The sequence below is a fragment of the Triturus cristatus genome, chromosome 7, assembly GCF_964204655.1.
Source record: "Triturus cristatus chromosome 7, aTriCri1.1, whole genome shotgun sequence".
NCBI classification, from domain to species: domain Eukaryota; kingdom Metazoa; phylum Chordata; class Amphibia; order Caudata; family Salamandridae; genus Triturus; species Triturus cristatus.
The window spans coordinates 631,339,734-631,364,135 of record NC_140590.1 but is presented as its reverse complement, the minus strand read 5'-3'; the positions used below and the strand labels follow the sequence as shown (position 1 = coordinate 631,364,135).

Here is a 24,402-nt window from a genome sequence, read left to right as displayed (position 1 = left end):
AGCCTGTATCTTTGCTATCCTGGCAGGATTGGGATAGGCTATGGCTTTTGAGGTGTCTATGGTGGCACTGAGGTATTGTTTTGTGTGTGATGGTACCAGGTGGGCTTTTTGATGGTTCACCGTGAAACCTAGCTGATGGAGTAGTTGGACTGTAGCGGCGGTGTGTTGCACACATTGATCGTAGGACGTGGCTTTTATTAGCCAGTCGTCCAGATACGGGAAGACGTGAATGTGCTGTCTTCTGCGGTGTGCGGCCACTACTGCTAGGCACTTGGTGAAAACCCTTGGTGCTGTTGTTACCCCGAACGGGAGCACCTTGAACTGGTAATGTTGCCCGTCCACCACAAATCTGAGGTACTTTCTGTGAGAATGGTGTACTGGGATATGAAAGAATGCGTCTTTCAAGTCCAGAGTGGTGAGAAAATCGTTCTGGGAAAGAAGTGGGAGAACTTGTTGAAGGGTTACCATGTGAAAATGGTCCAAATGTATGTAAGTGTTTAGAGGTCTGAGATTTAGGATAGGTCGTCGTCTGTCTTTGGAATCAGAAAGTACAGGGAGTAGACCCCTAAATTTTGCTGATTTATGGGGACCTGCTCTATGGCTCCTTTTTGCAGGAGGGAGATCACCTCCTGTTTTAGTAGTGCAGTATGTTCTTGAGACATGGGGCGGTGCCTGGGTGGAATGGAGAAGTGTGGCTCAATGATTAGAGCGGCAGACCCTGATGCAGAGGTCTAGCCCGGGACCAGGGTTCAATTCCCCGCCTTGGCGGGTCTTGGGCTCAAAATTCCACGGACCTGTTACTTCTCGCCTCGGTGCCATTCCAATCATGGAGTCCCACTCTGCAACTCTGGGCAATAGCTTGCTTAATCTCCACAACGGCCCCCACAACGCTAAGGATGCCTGGCCTCCACCTTGGGGGTGCCCAGGAGTGGACGCCTCACAGGGAAAGCCAGGATGGGTTCCACAGCGGTATTCGTACAAGCGCCTTGAGACCCTTGTGGGTGAGTAGTGCGCTATACAAGTATCAATTTACATTTACAATGTTTGGGGGGGCAGATGTTAGTTCTAAGCAATACCCTGACTGAATAATTTGTGTCACCCATCTGTCTGAGGTGATTGTCTCCCAGACGTGAAAGAAATATTGTATTCTGCCCCCAACCGGAGTGGAATGGTCTAGAGGGAGTGGGGGAAAGTCATTGGGTATTAGGTGTGGCAGAGCGGGTGGTATTTGTCTTGCCTCTGCCCTTGTTATTATTGCCGCTGTATCCGCCTCTTTGATAACCCTTTGTGAAGGTAGATTGAGGAGGGGATTTGTAGGACGTGGATGCAGAATCCGAGGAGTAGCCTCTGCCCGTGCCTCGAAAGGAAGAGCGGTGACAGCAGCACCTAGGAGTGTGTGACTGTAGGGCTCCCATGGATTTCGCTGTATCAGTATCTTTTTTCATCTTTTCGAGGGCTTCGTCAACTTTTGGGCCAAATAGATGATCTTGGTCGAATGGGTGATTTAATAAAGAGGCTTGTACCTCAGGTTTAAAACCTGAAACTCTGAGCCAGGCATGGCGACGTAGAAGGACACTGGTGTTTATGGCCCTGGAGGCTGTATCTGCTGCATCTAGGGCACAGCGAATAGAGGTATTAGTTATTAGTTTTCCCTCTTGGATCAATTCATTGGCCCTGTTCTTATATTTTTCAGGGAGATGCTGCATGATGGTCTCTAACTCATTGTAATGTGCCCTGTCGTATCTGGCCAATAGCGCTTGTGTGTTGGCGATACGCCATAGATTGGCGGCTTGTGACGCAGTGCGCTTCCCTGACGCGTCTAGGAGCTTGGACTCTTTGTCAGGTGGTGGTGCTTCGCCTGACGCCTGAGAATTGGAGCGTTTCCTAGCTGTAGATACTACTAGGGAATCCAAAGGTGCAGGGCCTTTAATATATGAAGGGTCTGTGGGGGCGGCTTTGTATTTCTTCTCTATACGGGGGTTTAGGACCCTGGCCCTGGCTGGGTCTTTAAAGACCTCCGGTGCATGTTTAACCACCCCTTTTAACATAGGTAGGATGGCAGTAGACCTATGTGCGTCGTCAAAGGTGTCTAGGAGAAAATCCTCCTCTACTGGGTCAGTGTGTAACTCCACTCCATGGTAGTGTGCCGCCCTTTGTAATAAGTGGTGAAAACCCAAGGAATCTTCAGGTGGGGATGGCCTAGATGGGTAAAGGTCATCCTGTGGGACATCTGGGATGTCCGGATTATTGTAGTCGTCCCATGGGTCTGGAGATCCAGTAGGGGTGGGATCCTGTGGCACATCTGCTGGATCATAAAATGGGTCTCCTAAGTCATCTGGGACAGGAGACAAAGTTGGGGAACAATGTGGGGGTGGAGAGGGTGGGGAAGGTGGAGGAGGAGGGGAAGGCACTGTGAAGGGAGAGGTAGCAGTGTCCTTCCTCTTTGGAGGTGGAGCTGGTTTGTCCAAGTGTCTCTTTTTTGTAGACAATGTCAAATGTCCAGTTTTTGGATCCTTAGTGAGAGTCTTTTGGAGAGGAACCGGTGTAAAAAGTTCTTGCGACACTGGTTGCTCGGCCGGCGCCGAAGTTTTTGGGGCCGATGGCTTTTTAGGCTTGTCCAAGCCGTGCTTCTTTGGGACCTCCGATCTTTTGGTCGGCGTAGAAGAAGGCTTCGGCACGGGAGTGTCGGTGCCGAGGGCCTTGTGATGTTTGGTCGGCATCGGCAGGGCAAGTTTCGACACCGAAGGCTTGGGTACTGGGTTCGGTGTGGGAATGGAGGCTGATCTATTCTTCGGTGCCGAAGGGTGTTTTTCGGTACCGATAGTAGGCTGGCTCGAGCCCGAGCTGCCGGAAGGCTTAATAGGCTTCTTTACCGGGCCCGAAGGTGGGGTGTGAGAAGCAGTATCCTTGGTCTTGCCTAGGCCCGAAGGCGAAGGTGTGACCGAAGCCTTTTTGGGTATCGACCCTCTGCGCCGGGGTGATGTCCTCCACATCCGAGTCGTCTGCCTCGGAAGCACTGACGAGGTCGTCGTCCTCTTCGATGTTCTGCTGTCCCGGAGCTTTGACATCGTCCCCGAAGATGTCGACTGGAGTGGAGGTCGAGGAGTGCGCCATGTTAAGTCTAGCCCGTCGATCTCGAATAGTCTTTTTAGAGCAAAAAGACTTGCAGGCGGGACAGTCTCGAGCCTCGTGTTCAGGGGAGAGGCAGAGGTTGCGCACCTCGTGGAGAACGGTGTGGGGAAACTTGGACCCACATCGAGGGCACTTCTTGAAAGGAGCCGGAATAGGCCCGAAGGACGCCGTCGACGACCGGAATCGAAGAAGTGCCGAAGAGAAGGTGATTAAGATGATTTATTGTCTGAAGTATCTCGATGAGCGAGGATTTTGCGTAGATCGTTGAACTGGAAAGTTCGGAACCGGAGCGCGAAGTATTACATCCGAGCCCGATGGCGGAAAAAAACTATCTGAGGATGGACCGAAGCCCATGCGCAATACGAACCAAGGGAGGAGTCACCGAACTCGTGACTTCCAAAGACTTTTCCAAGAGGAAAAACAAACTGCAAACATCCGGGCCCAACACCAGATGGCGAGCTATGCACAGTGTATAATATGCAGCTCATATGCCTCAAACAAAAGAGTTATCGGTTTCAAGGTAAGTAATCGGTCTTTTGAGTTAGGGTTCTGGGGTTAGACTCAGGGGTCTCCCAGGGTCAGTGATGCACTATTGTTGCACCTTCAGCGTGTTGAGGCCCAATGTTATCCTATGAGGGATAGGGGGACTCCGGTTGGTGGCTGCTGACAAGCAGGTCACAGGGTTGTGGGAGCAAAGCTCCTAGGGTTAAGCTCAGGGCACGTTGGGGACCAAGTTAGCACCAAAGTGACACCCTCAGCGGCGCTAGGGCATCCGGGTGCAATTTTGAGGTCGGGTTCCCTGTTGAATTCAATGGAGATTCTCCGGGACAAAGAAACACTGCAGGCTCGGGAACGAAGATCTTCCAGGAGTGACCACCACTTTGAGGGGTAAGTTGGGATGTAGAGGGATGGTCAGGCACCACTGGGTTGGGCACACAAGGCCGTGGGGCGTCGGGTGCAGGGGTGCCTTTAGACGGCAGATTTTCTTACCCGCTCTGGTCGCGGTAGGGGGTCTCCTGGATTGAGTCTGCAGGCGTCGTCTGGAGGCTTGAGGTAGGTCAAGCCTCACCGGATCTCAGGTCAGGATCTCCAGGGGGACCTCCTCGTGGTGTTTGTTCACTCAAACACGGGCCGGGCTCGGCGGATGCAGAGTGTGCTGGATTCGCGGGTCCTGGCTGGCACCAGAGGCGCGCAGTTCAAACACGTCCGGTGTTCACGGGAGAAACAGCTTGGAAAGTGAATGCAGGCAGGTCCTCCGGGGTTTTTGCGGTTGCTGGCCGCTGGGGTTTTGCAGGAGCAGGTTCGAGAGTAGACAGGCCTGTAAGGCTGGGGCCAAGTCACTTGGCGTCATCCTCTTGTTAGCTCTGCACGGCTTCTCGTCCTCCTTCTTCTTCTTCTTTTCTTGTTGTTGATGGATCTGAGGAACGACAGTTCAGGGTGCCCCTAAATACCAAATTTAGGGGCGTTACAGGTAGGTAAAGGGCAGGGACCCTTCCCTGGGGTGGGTACACCCCCTATCCTGCCTCTCTCCAGTGGGAGGGGGGCAGGAGCCTGTCCATGGTTGGCTGGGTCCCCCCATCCTCAAGATGGTGGGGACTCGAGGTTGTGCTTCACCTCACCTCCCCCACCTTAGGGGAGGAGTTGGCAGGGGTGGGCACACGTCTCTTCCTCACTTTGTTTCTCCCGCCGGGACTCCCGCCCAAAGTGAGGGAGATCCAGTGGGGACCAGTTGCTGAGTACAGCAAGTGGTCTGGAGAAGCTCACAAAGACTGCATGCCTGTGAAGCTTCTCCTTCGTGAACCCTGCTCATCCTGGGGGGATGCCCTCTGTCGTGTATTTTACATTAAATCAGTGTGGGTTTGAATTGCTGAGGAGTTTGATACCAAACTTTCCAGTCTTCAGTGCAGCCATTATGGTGCTGGGGAGTTCGTAATCACAACCCCCCAGCACCATATACTCTTATTGGCAGCACTGCACTTACAGGGACCAGGAATGGACCTGGGCACTGTAGGGGTACAGGGCTCATGCACCTGTATCCTCACCATTGGCATAGGGCACCCAGCTAGAGGGGTGACTGATGTATGCCAGGGCAGTGGTTTGTGGGCATGGCACACAGGGGTGTGTGCCATGTCGTCTTTTTGTTTGGTTCTGCACCCAGACACACAGCCTGCAAAGGCAGTGTGTGTGTGTCAGGGTACAGGGCCTCTAAGGGTGGCACAATAAGTGCTGCAGCCCTTAGGGGCCTTCTCTGGGTACATATGGTACCATTTACCAGGGGCTGACATGTGGCCAGAGATGCCACTTGGGTTTAGGCTTTGATGCAGTTTTAGGGAAGGAACACAGGCCCTGGGTACCTGGTTGGCAGGAGCCCAGGGCACACTCAAAGTACATCAGCAATTCAGCAAAAAGTGGGGGCATACCATGCAAGAATGAGGGCACTTTCTCCCACTGATATAATTTGAAATATTTGTACATTTAATTTACAGGTATTTAAATGTCATTTGTTAGAAAAATGACATCCTACATGCTATCCATTCACACTCGCTGTACCCAAGCAAAATTGTCAGATAGTTCACCTTACAAAGTGCTCTTTATAGCCAGAGAAATAAAAGTAAACTCCAATCCCCATGTTAAAAGAATAAGTGACAATTTATCAGAAGACATAGCCTGACATTTCACCTCTGTCTTTGAAGGCACAGGATATGTGACAAGATAAGAACACGATGTAAATTAATCTTTATTGCTCATGCCACCTTCTGAACTCAAGCATGATTATTTGAGGGTGCTGCAGCACCCCCAGCACACCTAGCTCCAGTGCCTATGTGCGACAGTTCCCATTGAACAGCGCAGACACATCCTGGGGGAGCAGCTGTGAAGTCCGGGACCAAGAACTGCGCACGATCTGCAGACACGCCAAGGAATCACAATCGTTGAAACGAGCATTGCTACAGCAGGTGCAGTGGCGCCAGGTCACAAGAAACCCTGATGGTTGCCGTGTTTTACTACCGCGACAGTTAAAGTGGCGAATTTTCTTGCTGTGACCAGTGCCAATGGCATCCTTGCTATGCTACTGCGTAGAACAGGGTCATTAGCCCCAAAGCAAGGAAAGAAAATGCGTCCCCACTCCAAATCTCCTAGACAGCATAATTGGGGAGCAGTCACACCCTTAGACTCCCTAAGCCCCTCGATGTAACTGCAACTGCTGCGCTGTCAGTAGAAAGAAGCGCCACCTAGAGGAAGCAGCACAAGTGAGCGAGAAGGGAGGATAACACGTGCACTATTTAATCAAGATTTTTTTTTTTTTATTGAAACGCAAGGTTCCATTTATAAAAGGCAGGGTTCCCCAAAAGAAGGGACATCGGGGCCCTCTTTAGGCCACCTGCTTTTTTTAATTAAAATATGCAGCGAAGAGGGGAATGTTCTCAGTGATGAATAAAGTGAGTATCTTTTTATGATTTGACAAATGAACAGCCCTCAAATGAGCTGAGATGTATCCTCCACTCACTTTTTGGCAGTGATGTAGCGGATAGTGAATGAATAGTTACATGAATGAATGAGTGATTAAATGTGTAGCGCACTCTATAAACCGTGGCTTGAGAATACTCACTGCATCAGGGAGTTTGATGCACACTGATCTGCACATGTATCTGCTGTGTGGAGACTGCGCTGATGAGCGTGCTATGAAGTGGACCCTGGTGGGCAGTGAGAGTACTTTTTCACTGATTTCACGTATAAAGTGCTTACACTGGTGGGCTGTATACAAAACTGGCACAGATTATTAGTGAAAGCACTATAACGATAGTGGGTGGTGGGCAATGGTGAGGATGTGAAGAGCTTGCACTACAGAACTCATTGCATTGATTAATAATGGACCTCGTGAAGAGTCTGATTTGGTGTGAGAAGTTTGCACTGTTGTGCTGTGCAGACCTTATTTTGAAAGATGAGCAGCAACAGGTGATTACACTGGTGTACTATGCAATGGTTAGTAGTGCAAAGAATGAGAACTCTAGTACAGGGTGCAAAACTAACAGGTGTGCAGTATGAGGAGTATGGGAGAAAATGACACTAAGGAGAAGCTGGAACTGAAGTATAGTGTCAGGAGCGTGCACGGATGTGCTGTGTGACGATCAGGAAGTGGCACTGGTGTGACGTGTGAGAGCCTGGCACAGGTGTCCAGTCTGAGAAGCTTTCTCAGGTGTTTAAAGCAAGAAGGTGACATTGAGGTGTGCCGTGGGGAAGAGTTGGTCTGTGTGTGCAATGTAAAGACCTGGAAAAGGTGTACAGCGTCTGAAGCGGGCACTATGAAGCACAGGAGACCAATGTGAGAAACAGTCACTAGTGAGTTGTGTCAAAAGATGGCAGGCAGGGCATACATGTTTGAGAAGCTTGCACTAGCCACTTGTGTGATAAGATAGCACCAGTGGCAGTCGTGAGAAGTTTTCACGAGGGAGCAGTTTGAGATGTGACACAGAAGGAAAAATGGAGCGACGTGGAGCCAGCAAATGGCAAGCCTGTGGGCAGGCTGAAGCACACAAAGCAGATACATCATGTTCTCCCAACCCCTTTTCCTGGGAAATGGGGCTGGGGAGGTTCAGAGGGGCTTTCCCAGCGAGGCATGGAAGGTCCAGAATTCTGTAGCTGCTCAGTGTGACCTGAAAGGTTAACCAGAAAAGCTGGCAGATTCCACATGGAAAAAACATCCATTGCCTTCAACTATGAGTCACTTGTACAGGCTCAGGGACCACCAATGTCTCAAGACCCTTTACCACCAACAACTCCTTAATGTCCTTGAGATCAAAGACTATCTTCCCAGTCCACTGATTGCAAAAACGACCATGACTGTGCCGCCAGCTACTGCATTAGGACTTCAATTCCTGGAGAGAAGTCACCATGAAAACGTTGACACCATTCATGCTTGAGGAGCCTATGCCTCTCGCTCTCAATTACCACTCTGTTCTACTATCCGTGAACTCCTCCGCCCTGAAGATTAAAGGAAGGGACCCCTTTGCAGGTTATCTGTTATAACTTCACATCCATTTCAAATGTCTCTTCAATGGCATTTGCTTGAATGTACACTGGGTCCTGGAGGGTGATATCAGTCACAGCAGAGTTGCTTCAGCGTTTTCACTTTCTGGAAGGTCTTCCCCCTACTCCCGTTTCATCCACACCCTGTACTCTGTTTGCCACACCCTCTAATTTTTCTGTCCACAGTAAGTGAAATAATGTGTCCTTGACATGTCACACCACAATGCATCGATGGAACATCTGAGGACAGTCTCAAAACATGGAAAGCATGATTCCTCAGCAGGTATCCCTACATCATCAGCTTGGACTTTTCAGGTTGCCGCCCAACATAGATGAACAAAATTCTCACTGCTTTAACCGTGCTCTGATATGCCTACACAGAAAAGTACAATAGATGAATGACAAGCCAGTAGAACACAAGGGGCTTTGGCCACAGTCGCAAGCACTAGGGCTCACTACTTATCCCTTGTTAAGTTACACCAGTAAAGGTCTGCAGAAGGAGTGGACCTGGCACACCCGCCAGCCGTCAGGACCAAGTCAGGATGCATGCAGTAACCTCCTGAGGCTGCATCATCCTTCCACCTCCATGCACTATGTGGGAATTCACAATGGCTATGGATATTCAGTCACACAACCAGTGCTTAATTTGTCAGGAAGCCACTGAAGCTTGCACCCACCATAGCCCCTGCCAATGACAATAGCAACACAGCTACCAAACATCACACTCCTACAAATGTAACAATTCAAACTATTCCAGGCTCCTCCAAAGCTATAAGAATGGCTTGGGTAGCAGGTATTGGTCATTATGTCGAGTCTAAGATCAGCGTGCATGAGCTGCTCTCTCTGCGAGGCATGCTGTATTAGAGTATGTTCTTGAAGCGTCTCCCACTCTCCGCCCATATTTGTCATTGGCTTATGTCATTGCCTTTCGTAAATGCTGGCTTCGGATTCATTATGAGGCTTGTTTGTCCCACCTTGGTGCCGCCTTGTCTCCATTTGTTACCGCCCATAACGACTGGACTGTTTACTTGGCTTGTCACACGGTCAGCGTTGCATGTGGGTGAGCACTATTTCGTTTATTGACTACGGGGACAAACAATGGCAGCTGCTTTTTTGTTTGTATTTGCAGTGAGCCCACCGCTTTTCATATAGAGCGCGATGCCGCTATAACTTTAAAATCGGCTGCACCTTACCCCCACAGCACTGGCTGCGAAGCTTTTTAGGTCTCGCCTGGCGTTGGAGCACGTATGCACTCCTCGCCTGCAAGAGCTATAGTAAACACTAGAAAGAAGGGGACTTAAATCCACGCCCCTGTGTTCGAATAGTTTATGATTCGCTCGCGTCCTGATATATGTTTAATTGTGGCTTTCAATTGGCTGGACGTCATTTTTGTTACCGCCCTTGCAGTTTTGTAATGCCGCCCATCGCGACAAGCGCATATGTTTTCACTCAGCCCAGTGTGTTGTTCACGCTGTCTGCATGGGCTAGTTGGCTCACTTATTGGTTGGCAACCACCAAATAAGCTTTGTGATTGGTGGACCTTGTCAACCAATCAGAGAGCCTACTGGCGCGTGCAGGCAGCGTGATCAATACAGGCTGTAGACTCGTGTCATGGGCAGCAACGGCGATAATGTGCGTGTAGATATGAAGGTAACCGTCATGCTGCCTCCCGCCTATGGTTGGTTTGTTGTCTCTCCGCGAGTGCAGATGTCCCCCCACCCACCCCGGCCGGGCTCTCCTTCCCAGCAGTTATGCATTATTGCAAACAAAACACCTCATGTTAGTAGTGCAATACTAATAGAATTTTTTCAAAATATATTTAGCGAAGCGATTGTAGTTGTGTTACACGCCGACAGTGTAATGTTTGAGCCGTGTGCGCTCAGGATGCAAGCTCAGCTCGGTTTCTCGGACTAGCACGTTGCACCCAAGGGCAACCACCGCGACTCGTGGACACTGCCGCGAACCCTCAAATGCGGACCGGGCACCGAGCAGACGGCGAGCGATGAAGAATGACCGCGCTGGGGCGCGGGAGGACGCAGTCCCCGCCTGAATGCGTATCCGCCGCCTCCCAGGTCATGACCATGGGTAGCGGTGGGGGCGAGGCAGGCCGCCGGAGCTGCGGCGCCCGGGAGCAGCAAGTGCAACTGAAGCACAAGCTGCGCGAGCTGCCCGGCCTTCTGAGAAGCGGCCTGACGTTCCGGAGGAAGAGCAGCGAACAGCACCTGCAGCAGCACGGTGAGTCCCGAGCTGCCGTGCCCGTGAGAGGGGCAGTGCACGGCTCAGGGGCTTCTGTAACCCGGGGCTGGGAGGGCAGAAGGCAGGCGGCACAGGAAGGGGTCAGTGTTGACATCTTGCACAGTGGGGTCAGCGGGACACACTCGGCAGGTGGTTCTGCTGTCTGGACCGCAGAATTAGGCGTGTGGTTTGTTTTTAAATAAAGGGTCATGTGCTGGGAGCCTTTGCAACCCCCAAGGAGAGGTGTCCGTCACCGTGCTGTCCCCGTTAAAATCCCTGCCGAGAAATCTTTATATGGGATTATGGATATATGGGTACAGCCAATATAAGCCAAGGACACACAAGAAACAGTGTACCGACACGGACGCATCAATGTGAAATAAACATAATGCAAGCTGGGCAGTCCAAGCAGATGGGGTCAGGTGCCGGAGGCGGTCTCCTAATCTGACGTGACCCTGACAGCCTAGGTGTGGCTGCATTGTGCTCATTAGACAAAACACTTTTCATCCAATAGAGCTGGGGGGAATCTCTTTCTACTGGGAAAATGCACTTAGAGGTACTGTTGTGATGTGGCCAGTATCGAACTGGTTTACAGAGCTGCGCTACACCCATCATTTATTTGTTCATCTTCCCATTCATTCTTTCGTTCCGTCATTCCCTCGTGGAAAACAACTATCTTGTTACACACCCGAGCACCATTGACAGGCTGGCACTATATGTTTGGATAGTCCGCCCACGTAAAACTCAACCCAAGGGGGTTTGAAATGGATTTTGAAAGACCAGAGTTGATTGGCCGCAGCTGTAATGTTATGCATAGAGATGGGTAGCTTGATTTGATTATTGGTTTTACTGCTCTGAAGGTTAATGGCATAGCGACCATGTCATATAAGCTCAGTAAAATTTAAATAACCGCTCCAGTGAAAAAGGCAGAAAGATTGCACCTCACACTTTTGTTGGCGGAGCATGGCTGCAGATTTAGAACAAGTGTTGTGAGTGTGATTTCAAACGCACCTCAAGGGAACGTCACACTTGTAAGCTGTAAGCAGATGTTAGATTGTTTTTACACAACAAGGATTCGCGAAAGGTTACAGAGGGACTCTATAAAAAATAATTTTAATAATTAGGGAAAGCAATCCTTTCCAGTCTGCACGACCCTCACTGAAGTAGTGTAACCTCAAACCTCGATGGACAGGAAGGGCAAGTAGTTGTTCCTGAGGGGATTGTTTTAATTTTTCGCGAATTATGCTCCTAGCTGGCTCCCAGCAGACACTGTCATTTCGAAACAGCACATTGGAAGGTAGCATGTTTGATATTTTGTGGACTCAGTGGAGACTTTGAGCAAGGGTGCATGGGTGATGCGACTACATGGCTTCGGAGGAGCAGTGCTAACTGTCCTGGTTTGCCTTTGATGGTGAAAAATACCTCTGTGACTCACCAGCTCACACCATTGACGGCCACCATTGGCTCTGCACATAAAATCCACTTTTTTGCATACTGATTTTTTCAAGATGTAAGTTAATTATGCGTTTCTGGTGTAGCAATGCTTGATGTGCTGTCACACCAGCAAGATGTCTTTTACAAATAAAAGGAGTTTCAAACTATGTATATTTGCACTTTTAGTAGGCAGCAAGATTATTTTGGAGCAAAATGATCATTTCCTACATAAATCCTTCAGTGGTGTTCATGGATTTAATCGTACATTAGGTACCATGCTATGGATAGGAAAATAGGAGTAACTTTCTGTATAGCCCTGCTCTCAGCTCGACCATGTGCACTGCATTATTAACAGAAATAAACTTGTTACCAAGCAGAAAGCAGAACCTCCGGTCTGGAAATTTCTATGCACAGGCTGTGTGAGCACAAGTGAGCGTTCATCCACTGTCTATAGAGAGATGTCCATCGTAGGGTCAAAAGTGAGTGATCCAAGCCAGATTTTCAGGATTACTCCACAGAAGGTAAAACAACTGCAAGGAATGTATTATGTCTATATTTTGATGTCATTGTATGTATGATTGTATATCCTAAAAATCTTTCATGGATCTAACTTCTTACACCTATGATGTTCATACAAACCCTACATACACTACGCAGAGCTGCCGTGGGTCAATTCAATAGTGCAAAATGTGCAGTAAAGGTGCACATTTGCAAAACTTTAAGCTATTAGCATTGCAAATGACAATGCCTTTTATTTGTTTTAAAAACCAAAACATAAATAAAACACATTGTCATTTGCAATCCCAATAGGTCAAATATAAGGCATTGTCATTTAAAATGCCATTAGCTCAAAACAATGTAATTGCGAGACCTATTGCATTGTAAATGCTTGTTAATTATTACTACTTTTTAGAAGAACGCAGCATCCGCTTCATGGACCCCGTTCGTTCTTTCACCTTTTGTATTTTTACAAAAAAATGTGCATTCTGAGCGCGGCTCCTGCTTTAGGAATGCCGTGCTCAGTTTAATTTTTAATTTTTTTTAACTGTAATGTTGAGCGCAGCGCCCGCTTCAGGAACACTGCGCTCTACAATACAATAGGTCTGTGACTGGAATTAACTTTCACTGCTCATTTCCAATTACTATGGCTGGCCCTTTCAATCACTGTCACGGGGAGGTAACTTGTGCCGCCGGAGAGCAGCGCGCCCTGGCTGGGGTCTCTGGAAGCACCGTGCGCTGTCTGGTACTCTCTGGAAGGGAGTGTACAGGACCTAGCGGTCTCTGAATTGAAATGCGCAACGCAGGGCGCTCTCTGGGTTCAGTTTCTGTTGCTCTCTGAAAGCAGTACGCAAAGCCTGTTATTCTAGTCTTATGCTCTTTGAGGCACGTGCAGTGCTGGTATTTACGCACTGACTGGTGCTCTCTGGGGACAATGTTAGTTTTAATTGCTCCCTGGAAGCAGTGTGAAACGCCAGCTATTCTCTGCAATTAAGTGTGCAGTGTCGTATGCTCTCTGCATGGACATGCAGTGTCTGGTGTTACCTGGAAGGGAGTGTATAGTGAGTGACTGGTGCTGTCTGGAAGTAATGTGCATGTCTGGTGCTCTCTGGACGGGAGGCTACAGTGACCGCTGCTCTCTGAGGACAGTGTGACGTGCCCTGGCAGGGAGTGTGTGTACAGGGTCTGGTGGTCTCTGAAAGGGAGTGCGCAACACATAATGCTTGCTCTCAGGGATAAGTTCACTTTCTGATGCTCTCTGCAAGCAGTATGCAGCACCTGTTATTCCCTGCAGTTTGGAGGGATTGTGGAGTGACCGTTGCTCAGCTCTCCGAGTGCAGAGTGAAGTCCGTGGTAATCATTCGCTGGGTGGCAGGGTGCAGAGAGGGTTCACCCAGGCACCACGTATACAGCGCCAAGGCATCTCTGGCAAGAAGTGTGCAATTCCGGGCACTCCCTGGCACGGAGCGAGTAGTTCCTGGCACAATCAGGCCATATTCCACATGGCATCCTTTTTTAGGGAAGGCACGTGGAGTTGGTTTAGGACGCTATAGATTAACTATTCCTCCATTCATCACTTGAAATATTGGGCACATCACCATCCCTACATACGCATACTGGAGTATGTGCACGAATACGGTGTGGCAATTACGTGCTTTTTTTCCTTCTTTTACAGTTTTATATAGTGCGAACTCGACCAGAAGGTATCAGAGCGCTTGACATGAGCACCAGTTACGTTTATTCATGGTAGACATGGGGAGATGAAATGATTTGACCAGAATCACAGGATGTTAAGCCGACGCAGAGACTTGAACCTAGTTCCCAACTCCAAAGCTCTGGCCTCAGTCACTCCTTGAATATATAACGTGTTCCTTGTGTTTGTGATATGCTAATTGATCTGTAGTACACATTATAAACAAAACATGCAGTTATTCGCATAGGGTCAGGCGTATTTCAGTGGGGACGAGTTTATGATGATTTGAAAGTGTCTGGGGCTCAGCTTACGTTTCTTGCTCCTTGGCCACTTTGGACGCCAGTTCCACCAAAGGTATATGCACCATTATTAAACCATAAACGCAAATGCTGCGTGAGAATGCCTGTCGCTAGCATCAAAGTGGCCAGAAGCGTTTGAGGCGTTATAATGAAGAAATTAAATACAATAATCATACGTATTTACAAGAGTCTGAGCTATTGGAATTGTAAATGACAATGCCTTTTATTTAGGTGTTAATTATCAAAACAGATAAATAAAACGCATTGTCATTTGCAATGCCAATAGCTTAAACTCTCGCAAATGGGAGACCTATTGCATTGCAAATGCTTGTTTTTAATATGTATTGAATTAATGAACAACTGTTGTTGTGCTCATATTTAAACTAGACACACCGCCACCATGTGGCGCACTATCATAAGTGCCAGAGTTGACAATAAACATACACACAGGCCATATAGATGCTTTAGAGAACGCCCCAGACTGTCCTCGGTCGCGACACTAATACGTTTTGTGTTCCAAATAATATAGTAGTGCCAATCCTTCTGGAAGTTCCGCCCACCACTGAATGATCTTGTCGTAGACCAGGAGTCTTATCGGACAGAAGTTTGCACGTCTCTTTCCTGGTTTGAACGTGGCCACCGCGGCTTCCCTTGCATGTAAACACGGCAGATATCTCCGCCCGGGTCTGTTGGCTCTGCACTCTCCCAGCTCCTGCTCCAAAGAGGGGCCTGTTTCCAGACCCCAGGTTCTTGAGGGGGGCTGGGGTGATGCCGTTTGACAGCCGAGGAGTTAATACCCAAACAATTTTCCTGCTAGTATCGAGTGCTAGCGGCAAAACGTGTAACGCTGTCAACCTTGTTCAAGATGTCGGCATATATATGTGAGCGAGAGTGTCACACACATTAAGATCACCCATACAGTTCTTTTTTAATCACTTTATAATTTAGTTTTGTAATCTGATTATTTATTTGCATTTTATGTGCAGTGGTCTAACCAGCCCTAAACTCCTCGGGAAGCTGCTGTATCTGTCCGGAGCGGATGCATATTTAAAATTTAAAGCACAATGCTCGGTTAGAAAAAGCACGTTGTGCCTGCAGTGAGAGTAGCTTAGTGAGAAAAGAAAAAAGTGCTTTACGGCACGTCATGCCTGCAGTGAGAGTAGCTTAGTAAGAAAAGAAAAAAAAGTGCTTCGCGGCTAATTGGGAACCGAGCGTATTTAAAATTTAAAGCGCAATGCTCCGTTAAAAAAAGCACATCGTGCCTGCAGTGAGAGTAGCTTAGTAAGAAAAGGAAAAAGTGCTTCGCGGCACGTCGTGCCAGCAGTGAGAGTAGCTTTACCCTGTTCAAGATGTCGGCATATATATGTGAGCGAGAGTGTCACACACACATTAAGATCACCCATACAGTTCTTTTTTAATCACTTTATAATTTAGTTTTGTAATCTGTTTATTTGCATTTTATGTGCAGTGGTTGAACCAGCCTTAAACTCCTCAGGAAGCTGCTGTGTCTGTCCGGAGCGGAGCGTATTTAAAATTTAAAGCGCAATGCTCCGTTAAAAAAAGCACGTCATGCCTGCAGTGAGAGTAGCTCAGTAAGAAAATAAAGTGGCTAGCGGCTATTTAAGAGACACTGTCTCCCGCCGCCAGTAAAAGATGCAATCCCAGTGGGCGGGGCCAAAAGCGGACAGGGTGGTAACCAGGAGGGACTAAAAAGCCTCCTGGACAATCATAACACACGGTTTTGCATAATTGGTGATGCAAAATGACGCGCACCAGAGCAAAACACGTGCGGAGCAGAAAGTGGGCTTCTGGAATCGTATTGATTCCAAGAAGCCCTCGCATGGCGAGAGCAACGCATGCATGCTGCTAACGCCAGGTGAGACCTAAAAAAGGGCGCCATAGGTCTTTTTTTGATCCAGGCCTCCACCTACTCTGCTCCAGACTTTGGGCCTGATTACGATCTTGGAGTATGGGATACTCCATCACAAACGTGACGATTATCCCATCCGTCGTATCACATGTTCCAGTGGATATAATAAAATTGTAATCTGGTGGACGGGATATCAGTCACGTTTGTGCCAGAGTAACCCTTCCACCAAGATCGTAATCCGGCCCTTTGTCTTGGAGAGCTCCAAGGTTCCCTAGAAAAAAACAATCAGTATCTGCTTTTATTTACTTTGTCGTATGAATGTTTCTGCACAGGGACTGTGGCCTAAAAAAAGCATTTTTTTGTAAATCAGAAGCATTGTACCTAAATCACACTTAATTTACTCATTGGAATTTATGTGAAACAGCAAAACCTGCAAATTACATAGGAGTAAGTTACAGGTGGAGTAAAATTCAGTGATTTAAATTACAAGTGGAATACGTTTTTAAAAATTCCCAAAACCTTTTTGGATCAGTCCTATAGTAAATACACTGCTGGTTATAATACAGAAGTGTGATTTAGGTACATTAACCCCATTAAAATAATGTTTGTCTGATATTGAAGTGACTTGTTTAGATCTCCCACTCATTACTTCAGGGTTAGACAGAGGGGCGTTATAGCCCTTCAGTGACATTTCTTGGGAACAAGAGATTCTAAAGAGGGACGGACATGAATACATGTACAACTACAAGCCAAATTGTTATTTCTATAAGTTACTTATTTTTGATGTCTAATGATTTTCTTTATATTGTTTGCAGACAAATAATTCAGGATTTATGCACCTCATCATTTCATGAGTTCCTTATGGTGCCTTAAACTCCGTAATACTATACTGCTAACATATCACCTTGCTTCATTTGATAATGTGTGACTACTTTGTATTCTCTTACAGTCAAATATTGATCAAGCCTAAATTAATCAGATACACTTACTATGCTCTCAAACCCATCAATTATCTCCCTTTTCGTTTCCCACAAAAGCCCTGTTTTGACAACTGTGCCACACTTCTGTGGTACATACTAGAACTGTACACAAAGGTAAATTATGTGAGTCTGCCATCCTTTGGTTGCATTAAATACATTTTGCACATCGTTAAAAGTCAATTTGGAGTCTATGACATTAGAGAACAACTTCTTGGAGGTTTTAACATATGATATTAATGAACTCCCATTTTTTTGTTACAGTCTATTATGAGGGTTATTAATTTTATACAGGTTTTTGAATTTAACTAGCAATTACGTTTCACAGTTATTGCAGTATTATTGTGCACAGACAGCCTTGAGCAGGATTGGATGATTTCCAACATGCAGAAGAGATTGCTGAAAGCACCAGCATCAATTAAAGAAAGAAAAATTATGTAAGGGGTTGAAAGTGAGAACATTCCTGTTCCTTAATTTTAAAAGAACAAGCAAAACACTTTTCCAAACCATCCATAGGTATAGCCAGGAGGAGACCTACCTTTGCTTTTATTCTCTGCTGATCCAGCTCGTTCTGTATTTCCCTGCGCAAGCTTTTCATTTGGTCCTTTGCGTCTTTATTCAGTGCATCTTCAAACTGTGTATGAAGGGTATATCTGGTAGTTGGTTGAGCCAGTGGTGGTGAAGAGGAAAGTGAACGTGGTCTCCTGTAGGATTTTCTGCAATGTGCGGTACCTAGCAAATACAGAGTAGAGATCTTATCTTACAATCTAATGATTCAAAAACCTTCATATCAAATATCCATATGTAAATTATTAGATGTGCTATTCATACAACTGCATTCCCTTTATCAAGGCCCATATTTTTCATTCCATATACTTTGGATCAAATTTAAGGAAAGTGTTTTACAAAAGGATGTGATCCCACATTTATTTCTTTACTTAGTAGGCGGTGGTTCAAGAATGATGTACAGGTAGGGTAGACGCAATACAGGTTAGAAATAAGTTTCCATTATAAACGCGGTTATGCAATTGGCCAAGACTAAATATGAGCTTTTATGAAAAGTAGCATGATGATTAGTATTTCAAGAGCCTTTGCATTTGGCTGGAAGGTCAATGTCCCCATCACCTACGATACTTCGAGCCACCCACTCTCGCTCAGGACACAAATCCATAACAAACTACTAACTCGAGAATATACAGCATCAAACCCCTTACAAGTCATCATCAAGCAACAACCTTTACCATTATAAACAATTAACTCAACTGAAGTAAAATGCTTTTCAAAACTATCAAACATTGCATCAGCCCCACTGGCCAGCAAATACTGTTTTCAATACAATACATTCAGTACATGGATACATTTTTCAACAAGAAACAGTACAAGATCAGGAAGCACATTTATTATGCCAGGATGTCGACCGCTATCTCACAAAATGCTTCCAAGTGAACACACCTCTCACCATAGACAACATGGCAAACCTCTACCTCACTCAAAGACAACTCCCATGTAGACATTATCCCTTCGTCAATAGTGAAGCCAAGCTATGGTTAAGCACTCATGCCTCTGTTGAGCACCCTAGTCAATGCTTCCATCTCTTGAGATCTCTTACCCCAATCCGTCTTGTGGCCACTGCTAGGGAAGGCCAACCTCAACACATGAACTAACCACACCACCTTCCCTGCTTGGAAGATCAATGAAAAGGTAGTCATTGCCAAACTACACAAGCAATCAAACAGCAAGGATTTGGTCAGCAATGAAGTACAGAGCCGGAACACCCCGGCCTCCTCAAATTCTCCACAGCTTAAGTAACAGTTGACCATCAAGTCCTACTGAAAAAGGGTATTCAAATACTATTCAATGGCACAGTTTTGAAGTGGTTTGTCTCCCACGTGAACAACAAACAGCAGCTTTTCCACATAAGCACCACCTGATCATAAAGTATCTCTATAGTAACCTCTATATAGAGCCACAGAGTGAACTCCTGGCTAACAAGAACATCTTCAATACAGAGACTTCATACAACTATGTTTCAGGATCTCACTGACAGCAACATTGACTGTCTGAAAGACTTTCTATCCACTATTTAGGCTGGAAAAACAAAGACAAATAAAATAAGTAGCTGAACCATCTGAAAACAGATTTTGCCTCAGCATCCAAGACCGGCACAGGTGCAAGAATGGTTCCAGGTGATGAATCTGGATGAATTCAGGCCTGAGCTTACAGACCAAGATAAATATTTGTTTCTGAATTGAGAAAATTGTCATCCTCAAGATTATCGAACAATACGAAGACAGCCTAGCACCAGCTCACACTTCTGTGCTAAGACTTCATAAAATAGACTTTATAACTAGTGCTTAAGCACTGGTACTTTTCCACATAGACCGTGATAACACCCTGCTCATTGACATTTCCTGGCTGTTGGCCTAGAAAGAGTAAAGAGCTTGGAGGAGATTCAATAAAGGGATGAATGTGTACAGTGGGATAATGCTTGGGAACAGCGTACCTCCCTATATGTAGATGATATACTGCTATATCTGGCAAAACTAGAGATGAACATTGATTGTGTGCTTCAGATATTTGCACTCTTTGCAGGTATTCAAGTTTCCAGATACATCTGGGAAAATCAGAACTACAGCCACAATCTGCGTGGTCACTAATAGGGGCACTTTAATTCCCCCTCACCATTGATATAGTTGGCTTTTGAAATTTGGACATTCGTTTCAAACGAAATCAGGAAAAGTTCCTGAGTACAACTCTCTACACAATACGAAGGCTTACTGTTTCCGGTGTATTTCCCATTCGTGCAAATTTGTGTAATGCCTGCTGAGTTTGTCTACTATGTGGTTGACTATTCCCGGGACATATTCCGCTGTAAATTCAACATGGTTGTCGATCACCAAGTTCCATAACTTCTGAGCCTTTCCCATCCCTGTTTTCTTATATGGGACATTACAGTTGTGCTACATGTATGAATCAGCATGTCTATCCTGTATGGCTGGGACAAAAGCTTTGAGCTTACATTGATGGAGTGATTTGTATTAAATTGGTCCACTCCCCTGTTATATGAAGTCGCAGAGCACAAAATTGCTCTTGAATTATACGTATCCTCAAAAGATATTGGGGTAATAGGGGACACACATGAGGAAATGGTCCCTAGACCTGATATGAAGTTTCGTACTGTTGCATTTTGGTTCGCTGCCAACAAAGTTGCTTGCTACATGAGTTTCTTTCTACTACCGAAGATGGGTAAACCTTTCCTGTGTGTGCCGGGATTCTTGAGCCTAGGAAAAGTATTTTTGTCATTGGAGTGAGGACTGATTTTTAGTTTGTTGAGTTCTAGTTCTAAGCCTGTTAGCACTGATATTGTCTTCCTAAACGTCCGTGAAATGAGATTCAACTGTGGCAAAACGACCAAATTCTTTGCAAAATGTATGGGTATCTGGCATTGTCACCATTGTGTCTATGCAGGGAATACCCCGCCTACTAGGGTCCTATCGGGGTAGACAGATGACACCCAATGATAAAGTCCATTGATTGTGGGCAAAGTATGTAGCCCTCCGAGTACGAACAGCAATCCGGTTCCCTCACGATGTGCGCACATCTTTTGCTCGGGTGCGGGGTCATTTTTGTTTTCGTTGATAGTGGTGATTCATAATCACCTTCTGTGGGATGTATGTGGGTCACATCCCAGACCTAACGCACAGGGATTTAATGTAGATTTGATAGGTTCACACTAATAGCGACGTTTGGTGCTGGATTCGTAAAGCTTTGACCCCTCACAGTATTTTTTCCTAGCACTGATATTGTCTTTTGGATCATTTGTTGACAACTGTGAAAGTTTTGAACTCTTGCTAACCAGTTGTCCAAAAAGGGTTAGACAGTGCAGTTGTTCCTTCTTAAATATGCTGCAATTGATGCCAGGCACTGTTCTATATAACAAAAAAGAAGGGACAAAATCTCTACTCTTTAGGCTCATCCCCCTTTGTAGGTGTATTTAGACAATTGATTTCCTCATTTTCATTGCGTTGGTTTTGCTGGTTAATTCCACTGTTTTTGTTGTCAGTCCTCTTGACCATAAGAGCCTTACTGCTTGTATGCAAGGTAAGAATTTATTTGAATCTGTTTTTAATTCTGAGGTCTGTAGTTTTGAAAAGTATGGCACATTTGGAGAACCTCTAGAGACCTGGCAGTGTCACGGTCTGGTTTGATTGTTTGGAGTGCATCTTCAATCTTTTTTTCCCCAAATATGTTACTGTCATCGGATCTTTTATTGCACCCCAGGTCGTAAGGAGGTGCTAATCAGCCATCCGTAACAACGCATAACAGTTGCATTGCCGATCGGTATATATTCGATATGAGAGGCATCCTTTGCTCAATGACCATAAGGGTTGTCCTCCATCGTGGACAATAGCATTTTTTTAAATTCTGTCCTCAGGTAATTTTGCAATTAGATGTCCCAAATCAATCCACAACTGTTGATCAATCCTTGCCACCATTGCTGATATGTCATTTTTACTGTGTCTGCCGCAAAAATGTGTATGCGTTTCCACATTAAGTCACATTTTTTCCCCTTCTTTGTCCAGCAGAGCAGTTTAAGGCGTATAATTATTTTGGGATCTTTGTTGCACTGCTGCTAGCTGAGACCACTGATTCAGTGTTTACTTTGATTAGGATGCAAGTCTTATGTTTCTTTTCAATCCATGCTAAATTAACGAAAGCTGTTGCCAGGTTCTGAATCATCGGTTGACCTTCTTAGATGCAATCTAACAATGGTATAGACTTAGTATTTCAGGAAGGGAGGGAGGGCGTGGCATACTAAAATGGCTGACAAGTCACATTAACTGGGAGCTCGGGATGCCCCACAATAATCCTACGCAATCCTGACACACACATATCCGGTGGCCTGAACTGCTGGAATATTAGACTGGTTCCCCTACTGTGCTTTGATAATATTTTGAAAGCTTTTTTCAAATCTATGTTTTTTTGCAATAAATAATAATGATTTTCATGTTGGAACTAATATGCAAATGATGACCTAACATGATTACAGTTGAAACGAGTTAAATGTGATGTATACAAGTGAATTTATTAACATGAGTTAGTTGTGCCACATTTTATTCGAGAACTCCATCTTGAACAATATGGATGCTGTTTTTGTCATTCACTTCTGTAATCACCGCCTCCAATCATGCCTCCCTGTGCAACTTCTCTCCTTACAAGCTTTGCAGGGCAAAGACGGCTAATATAATGGGTTTTCCTACTGTTAGAAATACAAAGCTTAGACTTACATTTCTAGTATTCCTTATATGTTGCAATATCCAATGCCCTTCTGTTATAGTTCTGCTATGCAAACTGGTCTTATTCATTTGAGTGAAAAGATATTAAGTGAAATGAAACTGTTGAAATGTTTCATATTTTGTTTGAACATCTCCAGATAGCAGTAGTGTGGAAGATGCTGGACGCTTCCAGAAAAATGGAATAGTACTTATGTTTTAGGTAATGACGTTTTACCATCTGATTTGTTAAACCGATTGTTACATGTAATCATGCTATGAATCTGCAGTTTTAACTAATTTGTTATGCAAGAATTGCATATAAGAAGTCCAAGATATTGGAGATGAGCCAGAAGACTCCCATTCTACAAGTGATACTGTCCAATTTCTTTGATATTTTAAAGAAGACATTCCTATTCTACAAGGGATGCTGTTAAATTCCTCTCTAATTTTGCTGCTCATTTTGGACTGTATGATTTCGCAGTTGAGCATTTATTCTGCACCACTTAAACCCTTTCACTTTTCCTCTGTCCTAGAACAAAATTGATATTTTGATACTGCGCTAACTGATGTCGGGGAGGGTACCTTTTTACACAATTATTTCTAGAGGAAGAACTGCAAGAGGAAAGTTTTGGCATTTTGGATTTGTGGGGGTGTCATAAATATTGGTGAATGGGTTTTGCTCTGAAAAACAAGATACTTACACCTTTGCCAAAGCATTATTTGGTTGCGATATGATTTAGCTGCATATTCCTTACTTTAGAATCATCCTCCAGTCGCGAGACTGGAACCGGAAACTTTTATCCACAGTACGTCCGCGCGTCGGAAGAGGGAGGCGCGCAACTCAGTATCGACGTCATCACATGATGTGACGTCGAAGGAGTTCATATAACCCCCACTAACACGCTGATGTTAGTTTCTTCTGTGACTATTTTCCGTGCTCAAAATGTGGAGCCACAAAGAGAAACTGCCTATTGAAACAGTGTGCTAAAATAAAAAATACCTGTGTCAAATAATCACTGATGTAATAATTCAGTAAGTGTTTTTTTGGGGTTTTATTAAAACAAAATCATTGAGACCAAAGAAGACTCAGTTGCAAATAATCACGAAGGGCATAATTCAGTATGTGTCATCTGATAAAGAAATCAATCAGACCAAAGAGAACTCAGTTGGCAGAGCGGGAAGGAAGGTAAGGGCGTAAGAAATTTGCAGCTAGATCCTATCTCTACTAGATAATGCTTTGCCGACGGTAAGTAACTTGTTAATCTGACAGAGACCTCTAGCCGCTGATTCCTTACTTTATAATCAAATACCAAAGCATACCATCCCCGCAGGAGGGTCTGCAAACTGAGCCCAATAAGTCTCTAACTTAGACCAAAAACAGGTCTAGAACCAGAGAAAACGTCCAGAACTTATAATAATGAAGGTGAGCAATAACTATGCTTTACAATTTTAAAAACCTGTGGAAGAACTACAGATAAGTAAAGTGACAAGACATTAAATAGCATGGGAATAAATCATTAATGTTAGCAAGACAACCATGGTAGAAGCCAATTGACAAGATAAATAAAAGACTAAAGCCATGCACGCCCACCACATAAGCCCAGCAGAACGGAGCACAGTAAGAAAGGACATAAAGACATAGAAAGCATATTAAGAATGTTTCCCATGGTAGTAGGAGAATTAGCCAAAATACTCCATTATAAAAACTATTGGTGAGCATTTCCATACTCAAACAGTGTATTCGATACTTGGGAAACACAGATCAGCAGGTCATGCCATGGAGCAATACGTCTGTGCTATATAGCATTTTATAAGTGTGAGAGAGAGAGAGAGAGAGAGAGAGAGAGAGAGAGATTTATCATCCATTGTAAAGCATAAATAATGCTCTATAAAAAAAGACTGGAAGCCAATATAACATAAATGTGGATTTGTAAAGCGTACATTCATCACAAAGGGGAACTTG

At 45.4% G+C, this 24,402-nt stretch overlaps 1 protein-coding gene across 2 annotated transcripts in view; it reads right to left on the bottom strand.

The window, feature by feature from the left end:
• Positions 1–24,402, bottom strand: part of CEP95 (centrosomal protein 95) — a 717,939-nt gene that overhangs the window by 220,187 nt on the left and 473,350 nt on the right. For both annotated transcript variants that reach the window (XM_085617251.1, XM_085617252.1), the window contains exon 14: positions 17,702–17,895. In XM_085617251.1, coding sequence (XP_085473377.1) covers positions 17,702–17,895 — 194 coding nt within the window. The remainder of the gene's footprint in view (positions 1–17,701; positions 17,896–24,402) is intronic.